We start from the raw sequence: 23,377 nt of genomic DNA, 5'->3' as shown, positions 1-23,377 counted from the left end.
TACATGTCCGTGACTGTACTGTGCTACTGCTAAGCCTATGAGAGTTGACTTTTTCTTCTGGTAGTGGTGGTAGAGCCTACCTGAGTGAGAGGACAAACATTTTGGCTGGGCACGTCAAGTTGTAATCCAATGTAAGTATAACTGTTTGATTTGATATTCTAAATTCTTGGACTTGCCTTTGCAGCATTGTTAATGTTATTGAATTTAACCAGTTCACGTTTGATGACTTATTGTTTCTTTCTTTTTAGGCCAAGTGTCACTACCTCAGCACTAGACCCACTAACTCATGTAACTGGGGCGCTAGACAAACTCCTTTTTTGACATTTGGGATGTGGTCTGTCGTATGACAGACCACATCACAAATGTCAAAAAAGGAGATCTAACTGGGGCGCTAGTAGAACTCCTTTTTTGACATTTACAGACCACATCCCAAATGTCAAAAAAGGAGTTCTAGTGCCCCAGTTAGTGGGTCTACCTCAGTACCAGTCCAACCAAGCATAATAATATAATTTCAGCCCACAGCTAGTCTAACCATGGAGAAATAAAACACTAACTGTTACTTAGTCGTAGCCCTGTTCTCATCATGTTGCCGTGGATGTCTAACACAGTAACATCAACATAAGTAACATCTTGCTATAATAATAGGCCTATATTCATATGGCCTTTTTCTACTAAGTCTATGGTAGCCATGCTGTGCAAAGTAGTTTTATTGTTCGGCATGAGTCTGCGTGATACTGATTGAACAATTGCGCAGCTCAATGCGGTCTGTCAACTCAGTGTCTATCATTTGACAAACATTCGCCAATTATGTTCTCAATGTAACGACTAACGTTAGATTGCACCGTGCATCAACCAATTGTGTAGGGCTGAACGTGCACAATAAGAGTGATGATACAGGATCAGTTGATTATGCTTGGATCGTTTAATCATTTGCACTTTTATTTTGAGCGCAAGGCAAGCTGGTGCAGTCATGCGGTGCGGTGCAGCGGTCTCGCAGTGATGAGTGATCGCGGGGCTCCTGGCAGGCCGGCACACATGGAGAGGATGCGGCCGACCTCATGCTAAATATGGGTGGACAACTTGATGACGTGGAGTGGTCTCTCAGTTAATGAACTAAAAGCCACTGCACTGCGGAGAACCCAAATTCGCATTGCCTCAAGGCTCTCGGCGATATGATGATGATGATAACCTTTATTTGCATGCTTGATTGGTCATTCAATATCACCATGATAATATCACCTAACGATATCACCATGATATCACCCAACCATGCCAAGTGGTATTGTTACACCCCAACTTGGGCCAGTCCCAGCTTGGGCCAAAGTAGATCGTTCAAGTTAGGCAGGCCCAACTTGGGTTGGGTGCTGCCCATGTTGGGCCTACCCAACTTGATCGCCTTGACTGGGACAGGCCAAACATATGTTTGGCTGACAACCAAGTTAGGGCGTAACAGTATCAGCAATAGGGCTCGCTCAATGATGGCCATCTCTTTAGGAGAACTGCAACTGTGTTTTTTACACAATCAAGCACGCATTGCGCAGTGTTGAAAATGTTCCAAACGTGCACACTTGTTGCTCGAAATATTTTCGAAATACGACGCAGCCGATGCGCATTACAAATGCAAGTTGACGCTCAAAATGCTGATGCACGTGGCTGGTCTGTAGGAAATGACGTAATATCAATTGTTACAAATACAGTTGTTTTGTGTTACAAGTGGCATTACAGGGTAATCCTATATGATAGTATATTAGTACTCCAACTAAATATAGCAGCAAGGTTTATTGTTAAAAAAAACCTCTAATTCATGACTAAAGTCTAAGATACGCAATCCCCTTCCTGAGGAGGGCTGATCTGCCCCCAGGGTGAGAGCAATCTGAGTTACATGTACTCTGCCCTAAGATGAAATTAGGGAGACATTACCGTAACTGTACATTTGTCTGAACAAATTGTGTACTGTAATTTCAATGTAAGTGATTAGGACAGCTCAGTCAAAACTACTGCAGGTGATTTTGTTACTCCCAAAAATATGCTGTCAAGAATTATTAAGTACGCACAACATTCAAGTTTTTGTTTTAATTTTTAGATTGAAAATCATAAGCAAATGGATGTTTTGGTAGTTCAAATATTATTCATCCATTTCCAAAGCTAGTAAGTAGGCCTACACAGATAATATATCCTCATTCCTGCATTCATTGTGTGTTATCCTGTCCATAAATCCCAGTGGAGTATTTTTTTCTTTCCTCTGTATAGATCTACTCGTAAGTCTAAATTTAATAACCAAAATTCCCACAAGGGCTTAAACCCTGGCAGAGAAAATTCACACTGACGCCATGCAAAAGCATGCATTCAACACAGGCCCAGTAATTATTGCGAGGTGAATTTATTGCTCACAGGAGCTTGCTCACACCTGTTTGTGCTCTTTGACATTTCCAATGCAGGATTACAGAGTGGCTATATTTTCCTCTGAAAAAAAAATAACTCTACAGACTTACAGTTACAAATTACAATGTACACGATGTATTTTGATGTGCAGTAAAACTCATTTCGATATTACACTTTTGTGAAGAATATTTACAAGGTGTATAATTTTAATTACATGTACTGTAACTCAAAAAAATTGTGTAAAGTAGTACACCTCTGCGTTGTACTGAGCCCCTTTACTTTTTGTACACATTGTACTGTATGTTAATACACTGTTAAAGTACTGTATGTTAATACACTGTTAAATAATGACAAAGATTCTTCCCAAACTGTTCTGTGATATGCCTTGGTGCACTTTGCATGTTACCTTGTAGGCCCTATACATTTAGATTGCATTCACATAATTTGTATGTACGGTACATTGTATCTTCCTGAGTCTTCCAAAATCAACTCAGAATGCAGAATAAAAAAAAAATAAAATAAAGACAAGACGTTAATCCCATTTCGGTCCAAAAATCTTAATGCTGCAAAAGTATCAATTTTAAAATTAACGTGTACACATATTCATGGAAGTAAGGAAATCTGTAGACAAATCTGCCTTGAGCCGAAAACCTCCACTGAAATAACAACCGTACCATATTTTAATTAAACCTCCAGAAAGTATCGAAATACCCGTCAACAAAATTAAAATGAGATCGTGTAACACCAGAAGCCGATGATGCCAATAGTAATTTGCGACTGTGCATGTCATGAATTTCAATATTTTGACCTGTGGGGCCCCGCCTCCGTTATACTGCACCGTGGCCATCCAAATCAATATTCGCCCCTTGAAGGGGCGTGAAACTTTAAATACGTGGTCGACTGGCTCGGCTTACACACCCCCCTCACCCGAAGCGCTGTGTTAGAATCTTCTGCCGCTTCATTTGATACAGTGAAAGGAGAGCAGTGTAGACTGCTGTGAGATTAGATTGACTCTGGCGTTGAGGACTTGATGTCGGAACAACGCAGTGAACAGGTACATGTAATTGCATCTTGCTGTGTGATGCTCGGTAGTTTTGTATTCACTGATAAATTTGTGGCATAAAATGTCATGTACGTTGTATAACTATAAGCAGGTACCGGTGTATCATATATTTTGGGTTAAGACTTTGAAGAAATATCGTATCTCTCATTGTCTTCTCTCTACAGGTTTCGTCAGGCTTGCGATTTACAGTGCCTAGGGCACTAATGAGGAATCCTTGATTTCATGACCAGAAATGAATAATAATAATAATCTCTGATAAGTTTGTGACATAACATGTTTAAATGAGCAGGTTGTTCATCATTTTAATTTCGTGATTCTGGGTTAAGACTTTGAAGAGGTATCATTGTACATCTATAGGCTGTTGCTCATTTTGTTTATTAGCAATTTTAGGCCTATATTTCACATGATCACAGCTGAGTCTGCTGGGCAGTGCTATCATATAGGATTACCCTGTAATGCCAATGAATGGTCTACCGGTACATCCGGCCATTGGATACATGTAGATCAGATGCACGAAGAGAACTCTAGTGAATACATCCTGAGTCAATTGAATAGCATTGTGCACTCAGGGACCATCTTGACTAGGTTGCCTTGTGGTTTTTGTTTTAAGGTTTGGGTTTTTTTGGCGGGGGGGGGGGGGGGGGGGGGGGGGGAAAGGGAGTAATGTCTGAAAAACCCCAACTGTGCCTATTGTATGTTTACTCATCCCCCAGGAAACTCATGAGTTGAAACTTCAAATCATGTACTCACAGCTGTCGCTGTTATTCTTCACTACCGTAGATTTGTGTGCTGAGCTACATAACCTCTGACGGATGTATACTTATTTATAATGAAAGCCTGGCTATCGGCCTAGTAAAATATTAATGAACTTAAATGAAGTGTTATCCATATTGTGCTTGCTGTTGTATAGACCCCTATTAGATTGATTTGGTTTTTTATGTTCATCAATTTATGATTCAAATTCTGGTGATTGGTAATTCCAGTGTCAAGAGCATTGCATTTGGAAATCTTGTTTCTATCATTTTTTTTGCTGTACAACAGATTACTTGTGCATGAACATTGTGCATATATCTGTACATGAGCTGGGCTTAGTCATTAGTTTGGACAACAAGTGAAGCACAACAGACAAGTTGATGAATCTTGAATCACAGAGAACATGTGATTTCACCTTAAACATATTACAGTCACTCCTCCCCACTCCCATCTCCCGTCCCACTGGGATCATGTGCCCTCGTTTTTTGGCCAAGACATTAGTTGTCAAATGCTCATTTTTTGGGTGATTCATCGAGTTCACGGGTTTGAATTTAGTTGCCTGCCAGGATTTAGTGTGATACAGCCCAAAAAAAAAGGGGGGTCCCATAATGTGCAGTTCAATATGTCACTCACCGTGAATGTATGACTTAGACACAGACTTTGCTCGCAGGTACCTGTTGTCCCTCAGCAGCGACGATAATCTGAGCATGACACATAGCGAGACATGAACAGGGAACATACGGCGTGGGCCTCTCGTGTCTGCCCAGGAAATCACATGCAGCTGCGCAGCTTGTACTGACATGAGACCGCAAAGGATGTTTGAAACATTCATGTTGAGTCGTTTGTAGGCAGACAGCCAGACGATAATTACGTAGCATTTTTTTGACTGTAAGTTTGACAATGTGAGGATGTATGTAGCTGGGCCCAGGACAGGTAGGTTTTTAGCTCATTTCCACAGTATTCAATAAGCTGTACAATAAGTATGGGTTGTGTTTGTCTTCTCATTTTACGTTTGGGAAATTCTGGTGCTATATTTTCTGTGACGGAGATTTTAAGAGCTCATTTAATAGACCTGAAAATGTATTTTTCAAATCTTATTCATCCATCATCTAGTACTGGTCAAGGAGATTACAGACTAGGACTTTTGGATCATTTTTCTCGGAATCTAACAATTGGATATCATGATTAATTTGCTCTATCATCGTCAGTACACTTCCTATCATGATGCTGGAATATCCCATTTGAGAAGTTTTTAGGCATAATCTGGATTTTGGCTCATTTAAGTTTGTAACATTTTAAGTTTGTAACATTTTAAGTTTGTAACATTTTAAGTTTGTATTTTTTTGTACATGTACCGGGTTAGCCTCTACATGTCGATGTCCAACATGTACGTATACATGTATCTTCCTTCTAGTATGAATATTTGCCAGAGATGTACAGTGGGAACTGTATACACCAGCCAGCCAGCAATTATAGCTCACCAGCCAGCAATTATGTATATTTGCTGGAAAGAGGAGGCAGTTTTGTAGGTCATGGCATTTTCGTTATCGAACAGAAACCTAGGATTGCATCCTGACAATTTATCTTCCGTTTTCTGGTTTGACAGTAGAGATTTTCTAGCGAGATAAAGCACGTTTGGCCACGATCATCTACTTCATTTTATATCTCTCCAAGACTCTTGTGCGATACACGTATGCACACATACAACGTAAATTGCATTTTGCAGGAAATGACTTGAAAATGGAGGGGAATAAAATTGAAAGAAAAGCAGCCGTGCTCATTATTTATCAATCTGTAAGGGGGAAGGGAAAGGACGAAAAGAAAGAAAATTCCTGTGTGATTTGCCAGGTGCTAGCCCTCAAGGCTGTGGCCATTTCTTTGCAATCAATGAGAAGCGGCCAGTTTAATTAAATTGAGCTTTTTATTTTTCTTCTTCTTTTTTTTCTCATTTTATTTACGTTATTGAAGGTGCTGCGTATTTCTGACCTGTATGAATTGGACTCTGTGCCCTTGTGAGAAATTCTTAGGTGCTGGCCATACAGGAAATTACATCTATAGACTCAATTGACCTTTTTTGAAGTATATGCACTATGAATAAAAGGGAAGCCTTAAAAACTTTTATTAGCATTACAAAATTGCACACTGTTACTAACGGAATGATTTAAATATTAACATTTTTTTTTCATTTTTTTTTTTACATGTATTGCTTGATTGCATGAAATGAAGGGACTGCTTCCAAAGCTAAATTCCATTTTTGCATAAACAAAAAAAATCAATGCCTCTTTAATTAATCACAAAGATCATACTTATGCACACTATGTAATTTCCCATTAACCCTGAGCAAAGCTGAGTCAACATTTGTAATTTCGTTTCCTCTCATCTCCTAATTTTGGCTAATGGTTGCCTAATCCCATGGGTATTCAATCCCTGTGTTTGCTCAGCTTAAGTGGTCAGGAATGTAATTAATTTCATCTGTTATTGTTACTGGCGCATTCCGTTTTTGCCTGGTAACCAAACTCGTGACGGCATTGATTAAAACTGGTAGTGTTTATTGATCTTCGTTGCTGAATGGCGCCACGCTCTAATCTTATAAATGTGCAATTTCAGAATTTTCAACTTAATGTTGGAAGGGGATGAATAAGAGATAGACCTTTTGCATCCCAGCCATCTTTGAGATTCAACCTCTTGCCCATTCATTGTAACAAAAATGACCGCTGACGTAAATGATCTATTTCCCTTCCTTTTCTCTGCAAGACAGCCAAACCAATTACATGTAAATAATCTTTTAATCCAGCAGACGGTCAGCGCCGCCTATTCTTGAGATACTTTGTGTCACAACCATCTCACTCGTTGTTTATTGTCGTTGATTAACATTCATTGGATTGTTTTACACGTCAATAAGATCCCGCTGTGGCAACCAATATTAGCTCATAATTTTGCCCGAGTGGATTTTAGGTTGCCCCTGGCAACCGAGCAACAGTTTATATCACACCCTGGTGTCACTGTCTCAGCTGCTCAACAGACCGTGAAATGGCATGTTCACAAATCTTGTTTGACACTTTCAAAATTACACAGCATTCTGTAATATTCTAAATAGCTCTGATGGAGTTATTTTGTCAATTAACATTGTCTTGAATTGATACTTGAATCGAGAATTACACAAGTGTATATATCTGCAGAATATTAATGAAATGTATACGATTTCTTCAAAACACTAAGGCCAAAAAAAAAAAAGTCTCCGGTTTCTGGTATGGAGCTTGCCCAAAAAGTGGTGCGGCGACGCGGCTTTTTTTTTTTTTACCTGATTTTTTTGCTTCAAATGTCGGCTGATGACTGCAAATGGTGCCCGACTAAACTTAGTGCAAATATATGGGAGTCCAGAGAGGCCACATAAAGCTTATTCTCGACCATAACCCAATCTAAAAGCACGTTAAAATTGTGCAGCAGCAGGATTCCAGTCAAACCAGTGAGTTTGGCGATTTTGAGACATCATCTTTCATTGACAAAAAAACTTTTTCAATTTGCCGACGCACATGGCTACGGCGAAGCACGCGCAGACCAGAAACCGGAGACTTTTTTTTTAGGCCTAATGGAGCTGTAGTTTCTCATTACCTTATGAAATATTCAGTCATTCATGCACAGAAATAATACATGTACTTGAAGGGCAAAACCCACTATTTAAATGTACGGAACATCTCCCTAAGGCAAATTACACCACCTTCAGGCAACATTGATAAAACTGAAATGTCAATGTATCTGAACGAACTGATGACTGTTTAAAATATGTCCTCTCTTTACAAGCAGTTTGATTTATAATTAATTTTTTCTTTTTCGTGCTTATCTTTGCTCACACAGAATTCTAAGCGGAATTTTCTTGAGGAGGTGGAGCACATTGCATTTCTGCTACATTGAGCAAATTACACTGAGACCATGGGTGAGTACATCTTGAAAATTGCTCTTTTTTACTTCCTCTGTCAGATCCCTTGCTTTGGAGATTCAGTATGTACATCAAGAGGCTCCAATCTCCCCTCCCCCCTCCCCTACCCCACTGCCTGTACATAAATACCATACATTTACACGTACTTCTTGTATAGAACCCTTCATACATATGTACCGGTGCAAGCTGCTGTTCTGCTATATCCAGCCTTAGATCACAAAATGACAACTGTCTAGACCGATAAATGATTTTGTAAACAGAACCTGCTTCTGCATACAAAGGTACATCATTATCATTTAAGCAAGACACGATCTGCTTAGATGGTCAGTTTTTAGCCTAAACGTCTGAATATGTTCATCAGTGTTATTTTCCCCGGGGGAGGGGGAAGGGCAGATGACATGACAAGGGATTCTCTGCCCCCGCAGAAGCCATTTGTGCATCTTCTCACACAGATACATTATAATCCGTCTTTGATGATATGTATCATCTTGCATGCCCTACACACCCTTCTTGCCGTCTGACAAGCAGGCCATGTCTGCGACATGTGGGCAGACAAAGAGTGTCTGGCAACGTTCTCGGAATAATAATATGATGAGTCTGGTTTGAGTGCCGTGACTATTGGGGGAACATTATTTGGTTCAGTCTGATTGTTGCATGTACAGTTCAGCATTGAAACTGAGTTGTGTGTTGTTACTTGTTTGCATACTAGTACTACTTCTCATAAACAAAGAATCAAGATTATAACCAGATTTTGTTCCAGGGTGAATCACAGAGTTTTTGGAAGACTTTATTTTCTTTGTTTTTTTTTTGTAAATCCACATTAGATTTTGCCATTCACCAACGTATAAGTTACACTTAAACAACGTGTAAAAATCCATCTTATGAATAGTTTACTTGTAGCATTCTGTTTAAGCACAGGGGAGAGCTTCCAGGTTTTGTGTCTCGATCACACAGTGGCATTTAAGGTTAATAATTGGCCACGCAGTAACACTAGGCACTGACAGGCATTGGAGTAGCCAGGGTTATTACCATGGGGGGGGGGGGGGGGGGGAACTGGGGGAGGCGCCCAATTTCTGTTAAACCCGTTAACCTGGTTACTTATAGGACTGTCAAATTTCCGGTGGGGGCAACTGGGGGCTACGTTGTTGTCTGCAGGCGACATCGGAAGATCTAGACTTAAGCAAGACTGATGTCCTTTCACAGTGGATCTGTTTAAAGGGGCGCATTGGTGCAGTAGTACACATACAATGCTTGAATATTTGAAGAATATCTAGGTAAATTGTATACATCGTGTATCCATAGAATTTCATGGGACTTAACCTGTGGAACATTTTAGACAGGATCTGACAGTAAGATTCAGAACATATGGCCCTGAGGGTGCCTTTAAAAAAACATGTATGCATATGTGTTTTTCTCAAAAATGTAAAACAAAAAAATTAATTTAAAAAAAAAACCCAAAAATTGTTTGGAACAACTCTTAAATGCCATTCTAAAAATGGATGTAAGAACTTTCACTCTATTTTTCTAACAACAATTCTTTGTCTTTTTAATTTCCCCTGCCTTAGATGACTTAGGAACGGCTGTTGAGAAGTTGCAGCTGAATTCCGACGAGGGTGATCCGGTGTCATGTCTTGACTGTATGCTGCAAGCATTGGAACAAGATGGTACACCCACATTAATTATTTGAGTTATGAATGACGTGGGGCAACAAATTTCATGTGTGATTTGTAGACAGACACGTGTCCTAGGGCCATTTTTCAAACCTCGTCATCACCTCCAACTTCAGGTTACCTGTAGGGCCATTTTTCAAACCATGTCGTCACCTCCAGCTTCGAGTTGGACTCTGAGAAACATTGGTCGTCAATGTTTAAAACAAATAGAGATAGCAAATTTCAAAAACTGACGTTCCTGTCAAAAAGGGACCAATATTAAGGCGAAGTTCCCAAAGACAAGAACCTCCATGAAAAAAAGCATCATGGAACTAAGGTTTTAAGTCAGAGCATCATAAAATGTAACTCTAACTCTTGTAATTTGTCATGCCAAAAGTTGGCCATTCTAATTAATTACAAATTGCCACCAATTTACCACATTAGCACTTGTAATACATTGTACTACGTTATATTGAGTCCCTATTAATCAGTAAAATCATGCAGTTTTTGGCAGTTTCGAGACAACAAGGAGTAACACTTTGGGACAGTACGGGGAGATATTTACTGTATCTGTATGTGTACATTACATGTACACTATAAGAGTCGATGAACTGTTCTCTATGACTCATGTTAACAAAGGATTTTTGTTCACTTGTTCTTATATTGTTTTCAGTTGAGGAATCCAGTGCTCGTCTTCTGAGCCTAGGGACGGTGGCGGTTCTGACTGATCAGCTCAAGAGTACAGACAAAGCCGACTCTCTAGGAAGAACCTGTAACGTGATTGCCGAGATGGCCAAAAATGGCAAGTACATCTTTCCACTTTCTGTTTCATCAAAATCACGCGGTTCATGTGTGCATTTTTATAGGGCTCGTTCAATGACGGCCATCTCTGTAGGAGACCCGCAAGTGCGTGTTTTACGCAATCAAGAACGCATTACGCAGTGTTGAAAATGTTCCAAACACGCGCGCTTGTCACTCGAAATGTGTTTGAAATACGACGCAGCCGATGCGCGTTATGCAAGTTCACGCTCAAAATGCCGATGCACGTGGATGGTCTGTAGGAAATGATGTCATTTGAACGAGACCTATTGTCATTATAATTCTGAAGCAAATTTCACAATACCTTCACAACTGTGTGACCATGTGCGACTTTTCCTAACTTCAGTAACATAGTCGTGACCACACTGTAACTGAACTGAAATGCAAGTAAGTCATTTGCACTACGAAAATGGCTGATTTCATTTTAAATAGCATACGTTACCACATAGGTAAATCCTGCACGTGAATATGATTTGAGCACATTAACCAGCGTCTGGTCTTCCAAGCATATTAAAAATTAATCAAACTTAACTTGCCTTTTGCAGAGAGTATCCGCGACCCGTTTGTAGACGCTGGTATCATCCCCACCCTGAACGACTTGCTGTCACATAAGGACACAGACGTAGTGATACAGGCATGTCGAGCCCTGGGGAACATCTGCTGTGACCATGGTAAGTCAAAATATCCTCCTTGCCCCCTCCCCCCCCCCCCAAGAAAAGCCCATCACTCCAAAAATTGCAAACGAGATTGTCTAAACAATAGAATACTATAAAAGAATTTAATAATCTAGCAAGTTGTTTTCAATCTAGCAAGTTGTTTTTCGACGTTTCGCCACAGACAAAGCTCGGCAAGCTATCCACGATTCAGAGGGGGTAGAACGATTAATGGAATTGCTGAAATCAAGATCCTCAACACCTGACGAAGTCTCAGCCAATCAGAAGGTGCGAGTGGTTGCTAGTGGTTACCTGATGAATCTTACTTACGCCAATGGTGAGTTTGCAAGGAGGCATATACCACGTGTGACCTGGCATTGGATACAATACATAAGTAGACAAGAGAAAACAATCCAAAAAAAGGTAGAACACACAGCAAATTTTGTACAGAAAAGTGGATTTGGGAGCACTTCTATCAGAAATGCTTAGGACGTTAGAGTTACCTCAAGGGTAAGTCCAAGAAAAGGTCCCCTTTTTGTCCTAATTGCAACGCCATGTTTTCTGTAATAATCATTGAAAAGACTAAAACAATTTTTTTGGGTATTCTCCTTGCAGATGCCCAACAGTAGAATAAAAATACTGAAATCCATGAATATCTTAGAGGGTTAAACTTTCGTTATTTATGGGACATAGTGTGCAAATTCTTGGACTTGCCCTCAAACTCGTTCTGAAACAATCTTTATTCCCCTGTAGGCATACTCCAGACTAAAGTCCGGATGCAAGGAGGCGTTGAACTCCTTGTGTCACTGATGAGGAACTTTCCCGACGACATCAGCCTGTGTGGCAAGATCATCATGTGCATCGGCAACATTGCTGAACTCGGTCAGTAGTCTGCGTTGAATGCACTGAATGACTAATACATAGTTAAACAAACAAAACTTTTTAATGCCAAGAATTGTTTGTTCAACCTTAGCTTTAACCCATTATCTACTTGTTTATTCACTGATCAAGAGTGGTAATGAGCATTCAGTAAATATTAGGCAATTCCATGGAATTCTAGACCCCAATGCCAAAATTTTAAGAAATCCAAATCAAATCCAAAAGTACAAAAATAACTTCAATTTGTCTGTGTACGTTCGACACCATGGTGTTTCAAGCTGATTTCTACTACAGCAAACAATTTGGATGAATAATTTCTTTTGAATATCATTTTAGTGATTTACTGTTACGTTTTATCAGAATCAAAATCCACTATATGATTATAACTTTTATTATGCACACTATCGAATCGTCCAAAATGTATGTCCGACACTGTGGGACTGCTCTGTTGTGATTCACATCCATCCTTATTTATTCCCTAACTCATGAAAGTATTTCACAGGCATTCTGTACTCACACATTCCACTTTTACGCATTTTTACCAACTCTGTGCATTTTTTTTACCAGATGAGAACAAGGTGTCCTTTGTCAACAGTGGAATCACAGAGCTTCTGATCAAGGCAGTCAAGATGGTCGGCGACGATGACCAACTGGAGACCATCTTTGAAGTTATCGCCACCTTAGCCGAAAATGGTCAGTTAAAATCTTTCTGTCATCAATGAACTTGTTGTCCTGCCAGATTTTACATGCTTTTCTGAAATGACAGGCCTGGAATTTGGTGATATTTATCACATGGCCAACTTGATTTTGATTAGACCTTTCACTGTGTTTTTTTTTTCACTTCATTTTCCCTTTTCACAAAAATTGAGGAAGACCTCTGACTTTTATAGCTATTCAGGACTGGTTGTCACCATTGAACAGTGATGCTTGTGCAGTATAAATTAAAATGGTTTATAAGTATCTCCCTCTTCAAAAAGAGGAGAGGGGAAAATGAGTGTTTTTGGTGAATCACATTTCTAAAAAAAGTATCTCGTTTACCTTGGTATAGTGTAATTTGCCGAACAGAATTAGAAGCCTTTTTTTGCGAGAGGCCACGCCTGCGCGTGCCGCACGCGATCTTCAAGACGAGGCGCGCGTGCATTTTGGTAGCCTTATCTATTGGTTGAAGGAGCCTGGAGTGAATGCGTAGTACATGTACCTTAGCGTAACTCGCGCGAACCTGGCGCCACCACAGAAAATGGTGATCACTGAAATAGTCTATAGTCTCAATTAACCCATCAAAATGAAAAAACATATACTCAAGTGATGTTTCAAGGATTCCATTTGTTTCTCTCAAATCACAGATGCCATGAAGGTGGAGTTTGCCAAGGCGGACCTTGTGCCGACCGTGCAGGAGGTTGTGGGGAAGTTCATGGAGCAGGAGTTGGCCGGAGGCAGCCAATCAGACGAAGACTTTGACATCGAGAGGGTCGCCAGTGACATCATCATCTTGCTACTTACCGGAGGTAAGAAATTGATTGTTTTCAAAATAGTTTTGTGATTGTAGATTTGGGCACATCTGTCATGCAGAAAGAAGCCCCCTTTGTTTCAGAGGTTACTCAATTTGGACAAAAATGGCATTCGGGCCCTTTTGTTAATATTCAAGTGGTGTGCAGGGCTTGACATTGACACACTCAATCCAGTTCACATGCACCATAAGGAGGCCCAACAGCCCCCTCAAGAGTTTCTGGACAGCTTATTGTCCCAGGGTATGCTGAAGTTAGGCAGTGTCTGAAACAGACCTCCAGAGCTACATCTTATAGTAATAATGAAATAGAGGGTCTGTCCTCCTTACTCGCAGCTGAGAAGCTGCTTTGCAAAGGATGCAGCTACAATGTGGTCAAGCAAAAGGCATGTAAAGGTCCTTAGGCTGCCGTCATGTCTAACCACAGAGCACAGCCAGAGATCGAAAGTGTTGATTTTTGTGGAGGGAGGAAAACTGGAGAGCCTGGAGAAAAACCTTGTAGCACAGGAGAGAATCAATGAACAACTCTAATCACGTATGGTCCGAGCCGGGATTCAAATCCGGGGCCACATTGGTGAGAAGGGAGTGCTCTATGCACTAGCCGCACTAGCCACCCATGCCAGCTATGTCTATTGTCAGCTTTTCCCCACGTAGTTGCAAGGACAAGAACCTAGACAATAGCTCTAAACAATAGATTCGGACAGTGCATGGGATCTTGCTTTTTCATATGCCATTATTTCATGTAGCCCTATATAACTACTATTGTCTTCTTTGCAGATGACAGTATGAAGTACCTCTTCAATGACGGTCAAGGGTCCTTGTTTAAGATCGTCATGTCTGATTGGATCAAGTCCCCGACTGACCTCTACCAAATATCCGGGGCGCTGGCCATCGGCAACTTTGCAAGAAATGGTGAGTTACAAATCCGTTTATTAGCAAAGTCAATTCGCCTCCATTGTCACCCACTACCCCTGTTCTTCATTTTTGTACATTGTATTAATTCCCTGATAAATCAATAAAACTATGTGTCATGTGTGTTAATGTCATTTCTCTGTATTTCTCTTTTTCCTCGGAACAGACGAGCACTGTATAAGACTCGTAGAGCTCGGCGTGTTGGGACCCTTGCTACAACTCTTGAAGAGACCAGAGGGAGAGGAGCTGGATATGAGACTAGGGCATGCTGTACTCAGTGCACTGAAGAATCTAGCTATACCAAGTAGGTTGACTATTAGTCTTGTACTCAAGTCCATATCTGAGGTTTAGGCAGTACTAGCGAAATATTTACTTGAAGTCATCTTGACCCAAAACTGAAAATTAGGCAAACCTTTTGTGTAAAAATAGCCCCTATGAAGATATATCGGCTTGAACTTTATACAGCCTTGCTTTAAGCCATTCAGTGTCTTTCACCTTTGTGACCTTTGACCTTATCCTTACAGAGGTCAACAAGCCTTTGTTATTGGAAGCTGGTATCCTAGACGTTATTCTACCCTTCCTAAAGTTAGAAATGCACCCAGTTGTCTTCAAGCTACTAGGAACATGCAGAATGCTCATAGATGGCCAAGGTAAGACAGATTTTTTTTGTATGGGAGACATGTTCAAATGTAACACCAAAATTGTTCTTTTTTAGACTGAAATTTGTTTGTGAGATTGACAGTTTACCAGAAGCGACAAAGTTTGTCTTCTTAAGTTCATGAAAATGAACAAAAGTCCTGCAAACTGCTTACTGACTGGATTGACCTGAAATATACAAATCAAAAAAACTAGACAGCCTAACATTTTAGATCCTGGTAAGACCTGTTGCCTTTGAAAAAGGTCCTGCCAGGATCCGAAATGTTAGCCGCTTTAATTGGTTTGATTTCTTGTGTTTATCCCACTTTGTGTAGGAGAAACAGCAGTGTCTTTGGGCCGTAACGTTGAGTTTATAGAGAGAGTCACCGATCTCTGTGACTGTCAGATACATGCAGGCGTGGCAGGAGAAGCCAATAGGTAGTTCCCAATTCTGTTGTTTACCTTTTAATTTTATACATAATTACATTTTACATTTGCACTGTTCGTAATGCTGTTTTACATAAAACTGCGTATGTCTTGCTGTGATGTACGATTTACTGAAGCAAATATTACTTTTGAAGATTCCATGCTATTCGAAAAATTTGATAAACTTTTGATGACAGTCCAATTTCACGTTTTCTTTTTAGTTCACAAGAGACAGATCACAAATGTTTTTATGAAGTAGTTGTTGGACCACAAACCAGTTGTGTGGTTGGTTTGTGGGGACATTCAAAAGTCTCAACAACTCTATAAACAATTTTACCCCCTTTTTACCCCCTTTTAAAATCTGAAGGTTACTGGCAGCACTCATTAAACACTCGGCCAACACCCAGGTCATGCACTGCATCATTGAGCACAGTGGAATGCCTCGCCTGGTTGCCATGGCGATGAGCGAGCACACGCTGATGCAGAATGAGGCATTGATAGCACTCACGCTTCTCTCTTCGACACAACTCGGTGAGACTAGTATTAAAAAAAAAAAATCTATTATATTGCTCCAGATTTTTTTAATTTTTAATTTTTTTTTGCTGGACTCGAAGGGTCAATAATGTTCTCTGAGTCTCGGACTGACTGAGTCATTGACTGACGGACCAACTGACTGACTGAGTCACTGAGACGCTTTGTTTAAGCTTATCGAGGCAAGCCTAGATTTGTTATTCCCGTTTTCACTGACTTTTGGTCTTTTAAGGGTAACCTGTTTCTTGTGTGGGAAAAATTAGCCAGACAGCTAAAATTGTAATGACGAGTGAAGCAATTTCAAAATGGCAGTTTTGGACAAAGTGTGGTGCATGTTTCTGTGAAGAGGAGGACGTCCCAGGCATGTTTCTGTGAAGAGGAGGACGTCCCAGCGATACCATTTACTATAAGTCATGCAAGGAGCAAGGATGCAAATTCTTAAGAGAGACTTTAATTCTTCAAAAAAATGTCATTCAAATGCCTTCAATTCTTGATTTCTTTTAGATCCGTCAGCTGTGCAAGCATTCATGGATTCCAATCTATTGGGAATGGTCAGCAGGGTCCTGAGGGCAAACACGACTGCCCCCGAAATACAGTGCAATGTTCTCTCCCTTGTGGGCTTTCTAACACAATCAGGTGAGGACTTTGGCCGTACCATTTCACAGAAAGGGGAATTATAATGTTTACCGGGGCAAGGGATGTAGTTATTCTCATCGAATAAACCATGGTGGGTGTTTTCACGTATGAAAGACCAAGGTACTGCGTAATTAAATTACTGGTTCTTAGGCCCCCCAAAAAAAGTCTCCGGTTTCTGGTATGCGCGCGCGTCGCCGTAGCCATGCGCGTCGGCAAAATGAAAAAGTTTTTTCTTCAATGAAAGATGATGTCTCAAAACCGCCAAACTCACTGGTTTGACTGGAATCCTGCTGCTGCACAATTTTAACGTGTTTTTAGATTGGGTTATGGTCGAGAATAAGCTTTATGTGGCCTCTCTGGACTCCCATATATTTGCACTAAGTTTAGTCAGGCACCATTTGCAGTCATCAGCCGACATTTGAAGCGCAAAAAATCAGGTAAAAAAAAAAAAAAGCCGCGTCGCTGCACCACTTTTTGGGCAAGCTCCATACCAGAAACCGGAGACTTTTTTTTTTGGCCTTAAGGAAGTACCAAGATTGTTCAAAAAACATGTCGTGACCTTGAGAACTGTTCTATTCTTGTGACTAGATGTTCTAAAAGAAGCGATGATGCATGATAACTTGATGGGAGCCATTGACACTCTGGCGTCGAGCAACGTTGAGGCTGTACGGAGGAAGGCAGCAAACGTACGGGAGCATTTTACATGAACAAGAGGGGGCGCTAGAGCTGTGATGAGATTACGAGCTTGCCGAATTGGAGCGCGTGTGCCAAAGTTGCAGCTACAGTTTGAAGCACAGAAAACAGCCTTCCACAGCGTCTAGTTTGTGTCTCACAGCATGCACACTGAGGATATAGGCTTCACTGCTTCTCTAACAATCGCTGGCTGGCTTGAGAATGTATTGTAACCATTTGCGCTACTAGTCATGCCAAATTGGCAGCAAAGCTGATACTGCTAATGTCACAAGGTACAGCAAACAGTCCAGAGATTTTCTTTGCCACTGCATGCACTTCACATACAAAGTGATGTATGGGATGTACAGGTACCGGTACGCCATTTATTGTGGAACAAACAACTAGCCAATTTTTAATTTTGGAGCACTGAGGTTATGGCTGTTGTTGGTAAATTAAACAAGGCTTTGAGTCGGAAATATTTAATCTTGTGATATACTAAGACATTCCAAAAGAAAAATATTCAGTCATCTGCAAGGATGTATGCTTTGACTGGAGTTATAAGTGCGACATGTTTATAGCTCTTAGAGGAAACTGTAGGGCTGCAGCATGCGGATCCCTTTTTGGCAGAAAAGAAACTCGTTCATGTCACAACGTTGAAAACTGTATCTGTCTGAAGGAACAATCGCGGTTTGAAATAGGAATGGAGATTTCAAAGTGAATAAGATGTCACTTCAAGGTCTGCTTGATTGCGGAAGGGTCTTGTGGAGGCAAGAGCTTCAGTGAATGCTCATGAGCTGCAGAAGCTCAACACTTTGGTTTAATACTGTGTGTACATGAAGGGCTGTAGTGTGCAATCATGAATGGGTTAGAATCTAGGCAGCATGTCCAAATCTCATCATGCTTATTTTAACTGGAGTGTCCGCATAAAATGAATGCAAAGACTGAGGACGTGAAATAATACAGTATGCACTGGGATAAGCTTGGATTAGACATGGAAGTTGCTGTACCTGAAAGTAAGTGCTTTCTATAAATCAATTTAAAAAAAGAAATAATGGCAATCAGTGTTCTACCCATTGGGTGTGTGTTATTCAAAATTTAACGGAATTGAGTGGTCTTTAGAGTTGAGTAAAGTCTTTAAAAGTCTTAAAGTCTTGCCATGGAAGTTATAACAAATCAAACAGTTAATTGTTTGTTACAGCTGATTTCACCAGAATACTTGGTTAGTTTCTTTGAAACCATCAATACATATTGTGAATGAAGCTGTTTAGAAATTGTGATAAAATGTAACTACTCTTATTAACAAAATGGCTCACTTGTGTGCATTACCTGGGATTGACACTTGTAAGAATATAGAATGGTAAACATTTGCATTTCCAAATTGGTGAATACAACCCAGGATGAGCTTCTTGAAAAATTAAAAATCTGCAATGTAGATGAACAAAAACATGCCAGAGCTAGATAGCAGTATCTAAAACAATACCATACACTGTCGATGTCAAATACATGTATAGTAATTTGTTTAGCACCACAGTTTTCCATCTGGCAATGTTCACATGTAGAAATATTGTATATTGATAACATTGCGGTATAATTACGAAGTTTCAAGCGATACACTTGATTATGCAGAGACTATGAGCTCATGAGGTTAAAAGAAAGACCAAATCAAATAGACCTTTTTCGTAAAGGTGGAGTCTGAAGGCACTGGTTTTGTATCCCATGAATAGGCACGAGTACATCTTAAATGCACTCATTGTTTGTAAAAATTTAAAAATTACAACTCCCTTGGAGATATGACAACACAGAAGGTCTTATGATGTTTTCTGACGAGAACTTGTAGGTGCTATTCCTTAACAGATAAAAGAACTAAACAAAATTCAACATTGTCTATAATCCACAGCATTTAAACAGTGTTACGTGCACTTAAAATGTTCCTGTTAACACATTGCGCTAAAGGCACTTGGTCGTGTTACTTAGAATGCTGCGTGGTAAACAGAGTTTTGTTAGTCTTTTTTCAAGGCGGTAACCTTCTTAAACATTAGTTACTCAATTTGCAACATCTTGTAGAAAAAAAAGAGGTACATCTTAAGCTGTTACAAAACGGTAAGATCATTGTCGTCTGCGAAGCAACCAAAGACACGGACTAAAACTATTCCAAAGAAAATACTTTCATCAATGTACTTACTTATTACTAACTAATTGTAAATTTCCCCTGTAATTACTTATGTGTGCAACATTTTCCTATTATAATAACATCTTTATTCGCACAAATTCGTGGCACAAGACACAAAACAGAGTTAAAAAGTATTGCATGAATAAGAAGCTTTGTTGCCAAGCAACCATAAAAAAGTTTAAAATATGTGGCTTGCATGAAGAAACAGAAGAAGAAAAAACTCACGGTATAAAATATGGCTTCACATGAATTTTCGTTTTGAATCTGTCTGATATTTTTCCATCCACGACTAGACTGTAAGTAAGCTTTGAAGTTCTCAACTGCTTGCTTTTTAGAGACGTTCCAGAATGCATGACCATGAAAGCCAAAACTTTGGCTTTGGAAAACATGCGTTTAAAAGCTTTTAAAGCAGGGAGGGTAAACAGTTGGAGCAGTCGTATTTTCGTACAAAGTAAATTCATGGAATAAAGTTGGCTTTGTTTCAAGATAGTGTTCAATGAATGTTCGAAATTGAAAGGAATTTGAGATACATGTGGCTGGTTAATTTTGAGTTTGAGCCGAATTATCAAGGGGGAAATACTGGTATCCTATTGGCTTTGCCACCCCAGAGGGAGCCAATAGCCTCATGTCAAAATGTGGAATTCTTTTTTGCATTTTTTTGTAGCAAATCATCAGTTTAACAGGTTGTCTTGATTTAACCGAAGAGTAACTTCTATTTCTAGACAAGCATTCCGACTAGATTTAATTTATCGAATAAAAATTACACCAAATTGTTTGATTTTGACTGCAGGAGTCTACGTAGAAGATGCAGATGTGTGCCACTGTGTTTTTAAATGTTTACATACATGTCATTTTATTTGATATGTGTTCAGTGTTGCTGCAATATAATGACCTGCACTTGGGTTTGTTGTTTATTTTTACAGAAAATTAAAAATGTATAACTCAATATTGGCATATTAGATTTCTCAGGACACGGCTTATATTTTAATTACTGCCTCTTAATTTGCGGCACCTGGCTTAAGTCAAAAATACAAAAGGTTTTCCACATTTTACGAGTGAATGCTCCCGAGGACAAAAAAAACACACAAAAAACAGCAGCTTTCGTTTAATGGTGTCATGAATTATTAGAAGCCCCACTAGTGTGGCCTTGGTATTGCTGCGCTGCGAGGCCACACTAATGGGGCTAGAATTATAGATGCCTACTTGTACTTATACCATACCCATTCCGTAAAATTCAATTCTCTGCGTACGTGAAACTACTTGATGTACAAGGTCGTTAAGGCGATGGTACCTTAGTCTGTAATTGTTTTCCACTCATTATATGTCACCTTAACATTAGTGAAGTATCACATTCACTTTTCAATGTACATGCATGTCCAAATTTACGGGGAAATTGCCCATAATAAGTTTAAAAGAATGGTCCCAATAATTGACCTATCGCGGTAGAATCGCGTTATTAGAATCGCGTTAGAATCGCGTCAACGCAGCTAGTGAAATATTGTCCAATTACATGATATACAAATATATAGACGCGGAACGCGCAACATCTGAGACAAACAAAACTAATTAGTGTAAAAAAACTCCATAATTATGGTTGTCTAAGGGGCGTGGCTAACTCGCAAACGGCGATAGGTCAATTGATTTCAAAGCAGTGTTCTACATGTAGTCGAGTACGTGTGTCCGAGTATCAAGCACTACCGAGTACCAAGGTATCGAGTACCACTAAGATCCGAGTACTTTGACATTACATTTTGGGAACGAGTGCATTTATGTATCCGAGTCCAAGTACTTAGACCTTCGAGTACAAGTACGATTTATTGGACCTCCGAGTACGAGAACTGCAGAAGTTTCAAACTGCATTGTGCAGTTTTGAGCCTTTTTGAACAAATTCAAATGACGCCTAAGTTTAGACGATTTTTATTTTGAAAAATCGGTTGTATAATTTGTTTTAAAGGTCTCTATTGTGACGAGGGAAAGAAAATTGTTCGTTAATTTGTTTTTAATGTGTTTTTATGTTTTTGTTTTGGTGATATGAAATATCACGTTACACTTTCATAAAAGGAGATCCTGCAGATGTACATGTATCACTTCAACTTGCATTTTCAATCCATTTTTTTTAATCTAAAACTCACTAAGCATCTTACTTGTAAATTCATGTACTTAAGTTCAAGATGCCTTTCACTTGGTAGCATGACTAAATATTGTTTGAAGGACTTGTTTATAAAAAGGTAAAATCATTAATGCTTGCCATACATGACTGTATATTTACCATAATCAAAATATGCATTCCGTTTTTCTCGAAATGCTTGTTTTTTTACCGTTCGGGAGGTCCAACCACAAACAATCAGCCAATTCCTTAAAAGAAAGCCTAAAATTATAACCCAGCAGGATGGAGGCACACAAAATATTCTGATAAATAAAAGCAACTTCAACAATAGTCTATATTCACGGTTCCTGTTATTTCTCTTTTTTTTTTTTTTTTCTTTTTTTTTTTTTTAGATATTTGTAGCGTGAATTTTTGGTGGGAAACGCTTGTATTGTTGGTACTGGTACCCAATCTATTTTTACCATGTTTTCACAATTACGTGGGAGCAGCGAAGTAGCAGACGATCATCTGTTTCGAGCACGCCAGGCGCGGTTCTAGGGGGGGGGGGGGGGGAGGGGGGCTGTAGCCCCCCAAAATTTTGTCTAGCCCCCCCCCCCCCCCCCCCCAAATAAATTCCGTAAAAAACAAATTGCATTATCAAAAAGAAGGATTGTGATGTACATGCGAACGGTCTCCCCCTAAAGTAGAAATAGCCGTGACAAGGGTGCATTAGTTAATATAGTGTGAATGATTTTAGGATTTTATTGGAGCTCCCCATTGAAAATATGGCATGAGCCCCCCCCCCCCCCTCCCCCCCCCCCCCTCCCTCCCCCCCCCCCCCCCCCCCCCCCCCCCCCCCCCCCCCCCCCCCTCCCTATTGATTTCCGGAGGCCTAAGTGTCTGGAAAAAATAACCGGTCAACATTTCAGCACGCCTCCCTGAAAAAATTCTGGATCCACCGTGCTAGCCCCCCAAAAATATTGGTTCTAGAACCGCGCCTGGAGCACGCGACATGCGCATGTGAGTTGACGTTCGGTTGTCATGATTGTTGTGTTTACTGTGTTTACTGCTGTTTGTTTTCGTGATTTTTACATCGAAATCCAAAGAATCCAAGACAGAGGTATAACAAAACAATTGTTGGCTACTGTGATTTGGGATATGACGTGTTGAACACCCTCGGGATGTAAAGACCCTCGTCTTCGCCTCCGGTGCTACATGCGCCCCTTGTGTTCAAAACATGATATCCTACATCACAACAGTCGACTTATTGACCTATCACGGTAGAATCGCGCGTCGACGCAGCTTGTGAAATATTGGCCAATTATTATGATATACAAATGAACGCGGAACGCGCAAAATCTGAGACAAACAAAACTGATCCGTACTTAATTCCATAGGGTTGTCTAATTAGGGGCGTGGCTAACTTGCAAACGGCGATGGGTGGGTCAATGGACCGATCCAGTAAGCCCCGCCCAGTGCGCACGTGGGAAAATTAACACGTGCTCCTCTCCAATGCCACACTGCATTTTCCTTCCGCGCGCATACGCGCGCGTGCACGCATGTCGGACTTTTGTGCACGCATGTCGGACATAAATCACGGCTGTGATTGGTCAGAATACCATGGGGCGGTGCTTACTGGATCGGTCCATTGTTAAATGGCAGCATGATC

General features: G+C 40.2%; 1 protein-coding gene across 2 annotated transcripts; it reads left to right on the top strand.

The window, feature by feature from the left end:
* Positions 1 to 69: 69 nt before the first annotated feature.
* LOC119731764 (rap1 GTPase-GDP dissociation stimulator 1-like) lies at positions 70 to 22,059 on the top strand. Of its 2 annotated transcripts, none has more exons than XM_038205018.1 (16): positions 70 to 131; positions 8,054 to 8,132; positions 9,701 to 9,799; positions 10,458 to 10,586; positions 11,149 to 11,274; positions 11,441 to 11,593; positions 12,010 to 12,138; positions 12,703 to 12,828; positions 13,479 to 13,640; positions 14,417 to 14,551; positions 14,718 to 14,855; positions 15,076 to 15,201; positions 15,523 to 15,625; positions 15,981 to 16,144; positions 16,649 to 16,780; positions 17,369 to 22,059. In XM_038205018.1, the coding sequence occupies exons 2-16, from the start codon at positions 8,129 to 8,131 to the stop codon at positions 17,485 to 17,487; spliced, it is 1,845 nt and encodes a 614-aa protein (XP_038060946.1). In that variant the 5' UTR covers positions 70 to 131; positions 8,054 to 8,128; the 3' UTR covers positions 17,488 to 22,059. The 2 variants fall into 2 exon arrangements, with proteins under 2 accessions (XP_038060946.1, XP_038060948.1); XM_038205020.1 differs by lacking the exon at positions 70 to 131 and adding an exon at positions 3,357 to 3,436.
* Positions 22,060 to 23,377: the final 1,318 nt, after the last annotated feature.

The sequence above is a fragment of the Patiria miniata genome, unplaced genomic scaffold (genome assembly GCF_015706575.1).
Source record: "Patiria miniata isolate m_02_andy unplaced genomic scaffold, ASM1570657v1 HiC_scaffold_24, whole genome shotgun sequence".
NCBI lineage: Eukaryota > Metazoa > Echinodermata > Asteroidea > Valvatida > Asterinidae > Patiria > Patiria miniata.
Note: the sequence above shows the minus strand (reverse complement) of the source record. Positions and strands in the feature narration are given on the sequence as shown.

Coding starts and splice junctions, on each gene's coding strand:
- LOC119731764 (XM_038205018.1), top strand. Junction 12,829..13,478: donor CGCCACCTTAGCCGAAAATG/GTCAGTTAAAAT, acceptor CTCAAATCACAG/ATGCCATGAAGGTGGAGTTT. Junction 15,202..15,522: donor AATGCTCATAGATGGCCAAG/GTAAGACAGATT, acceptor CACTTTGTGTAG/GAGAAACAGCAGTGTCTTTG.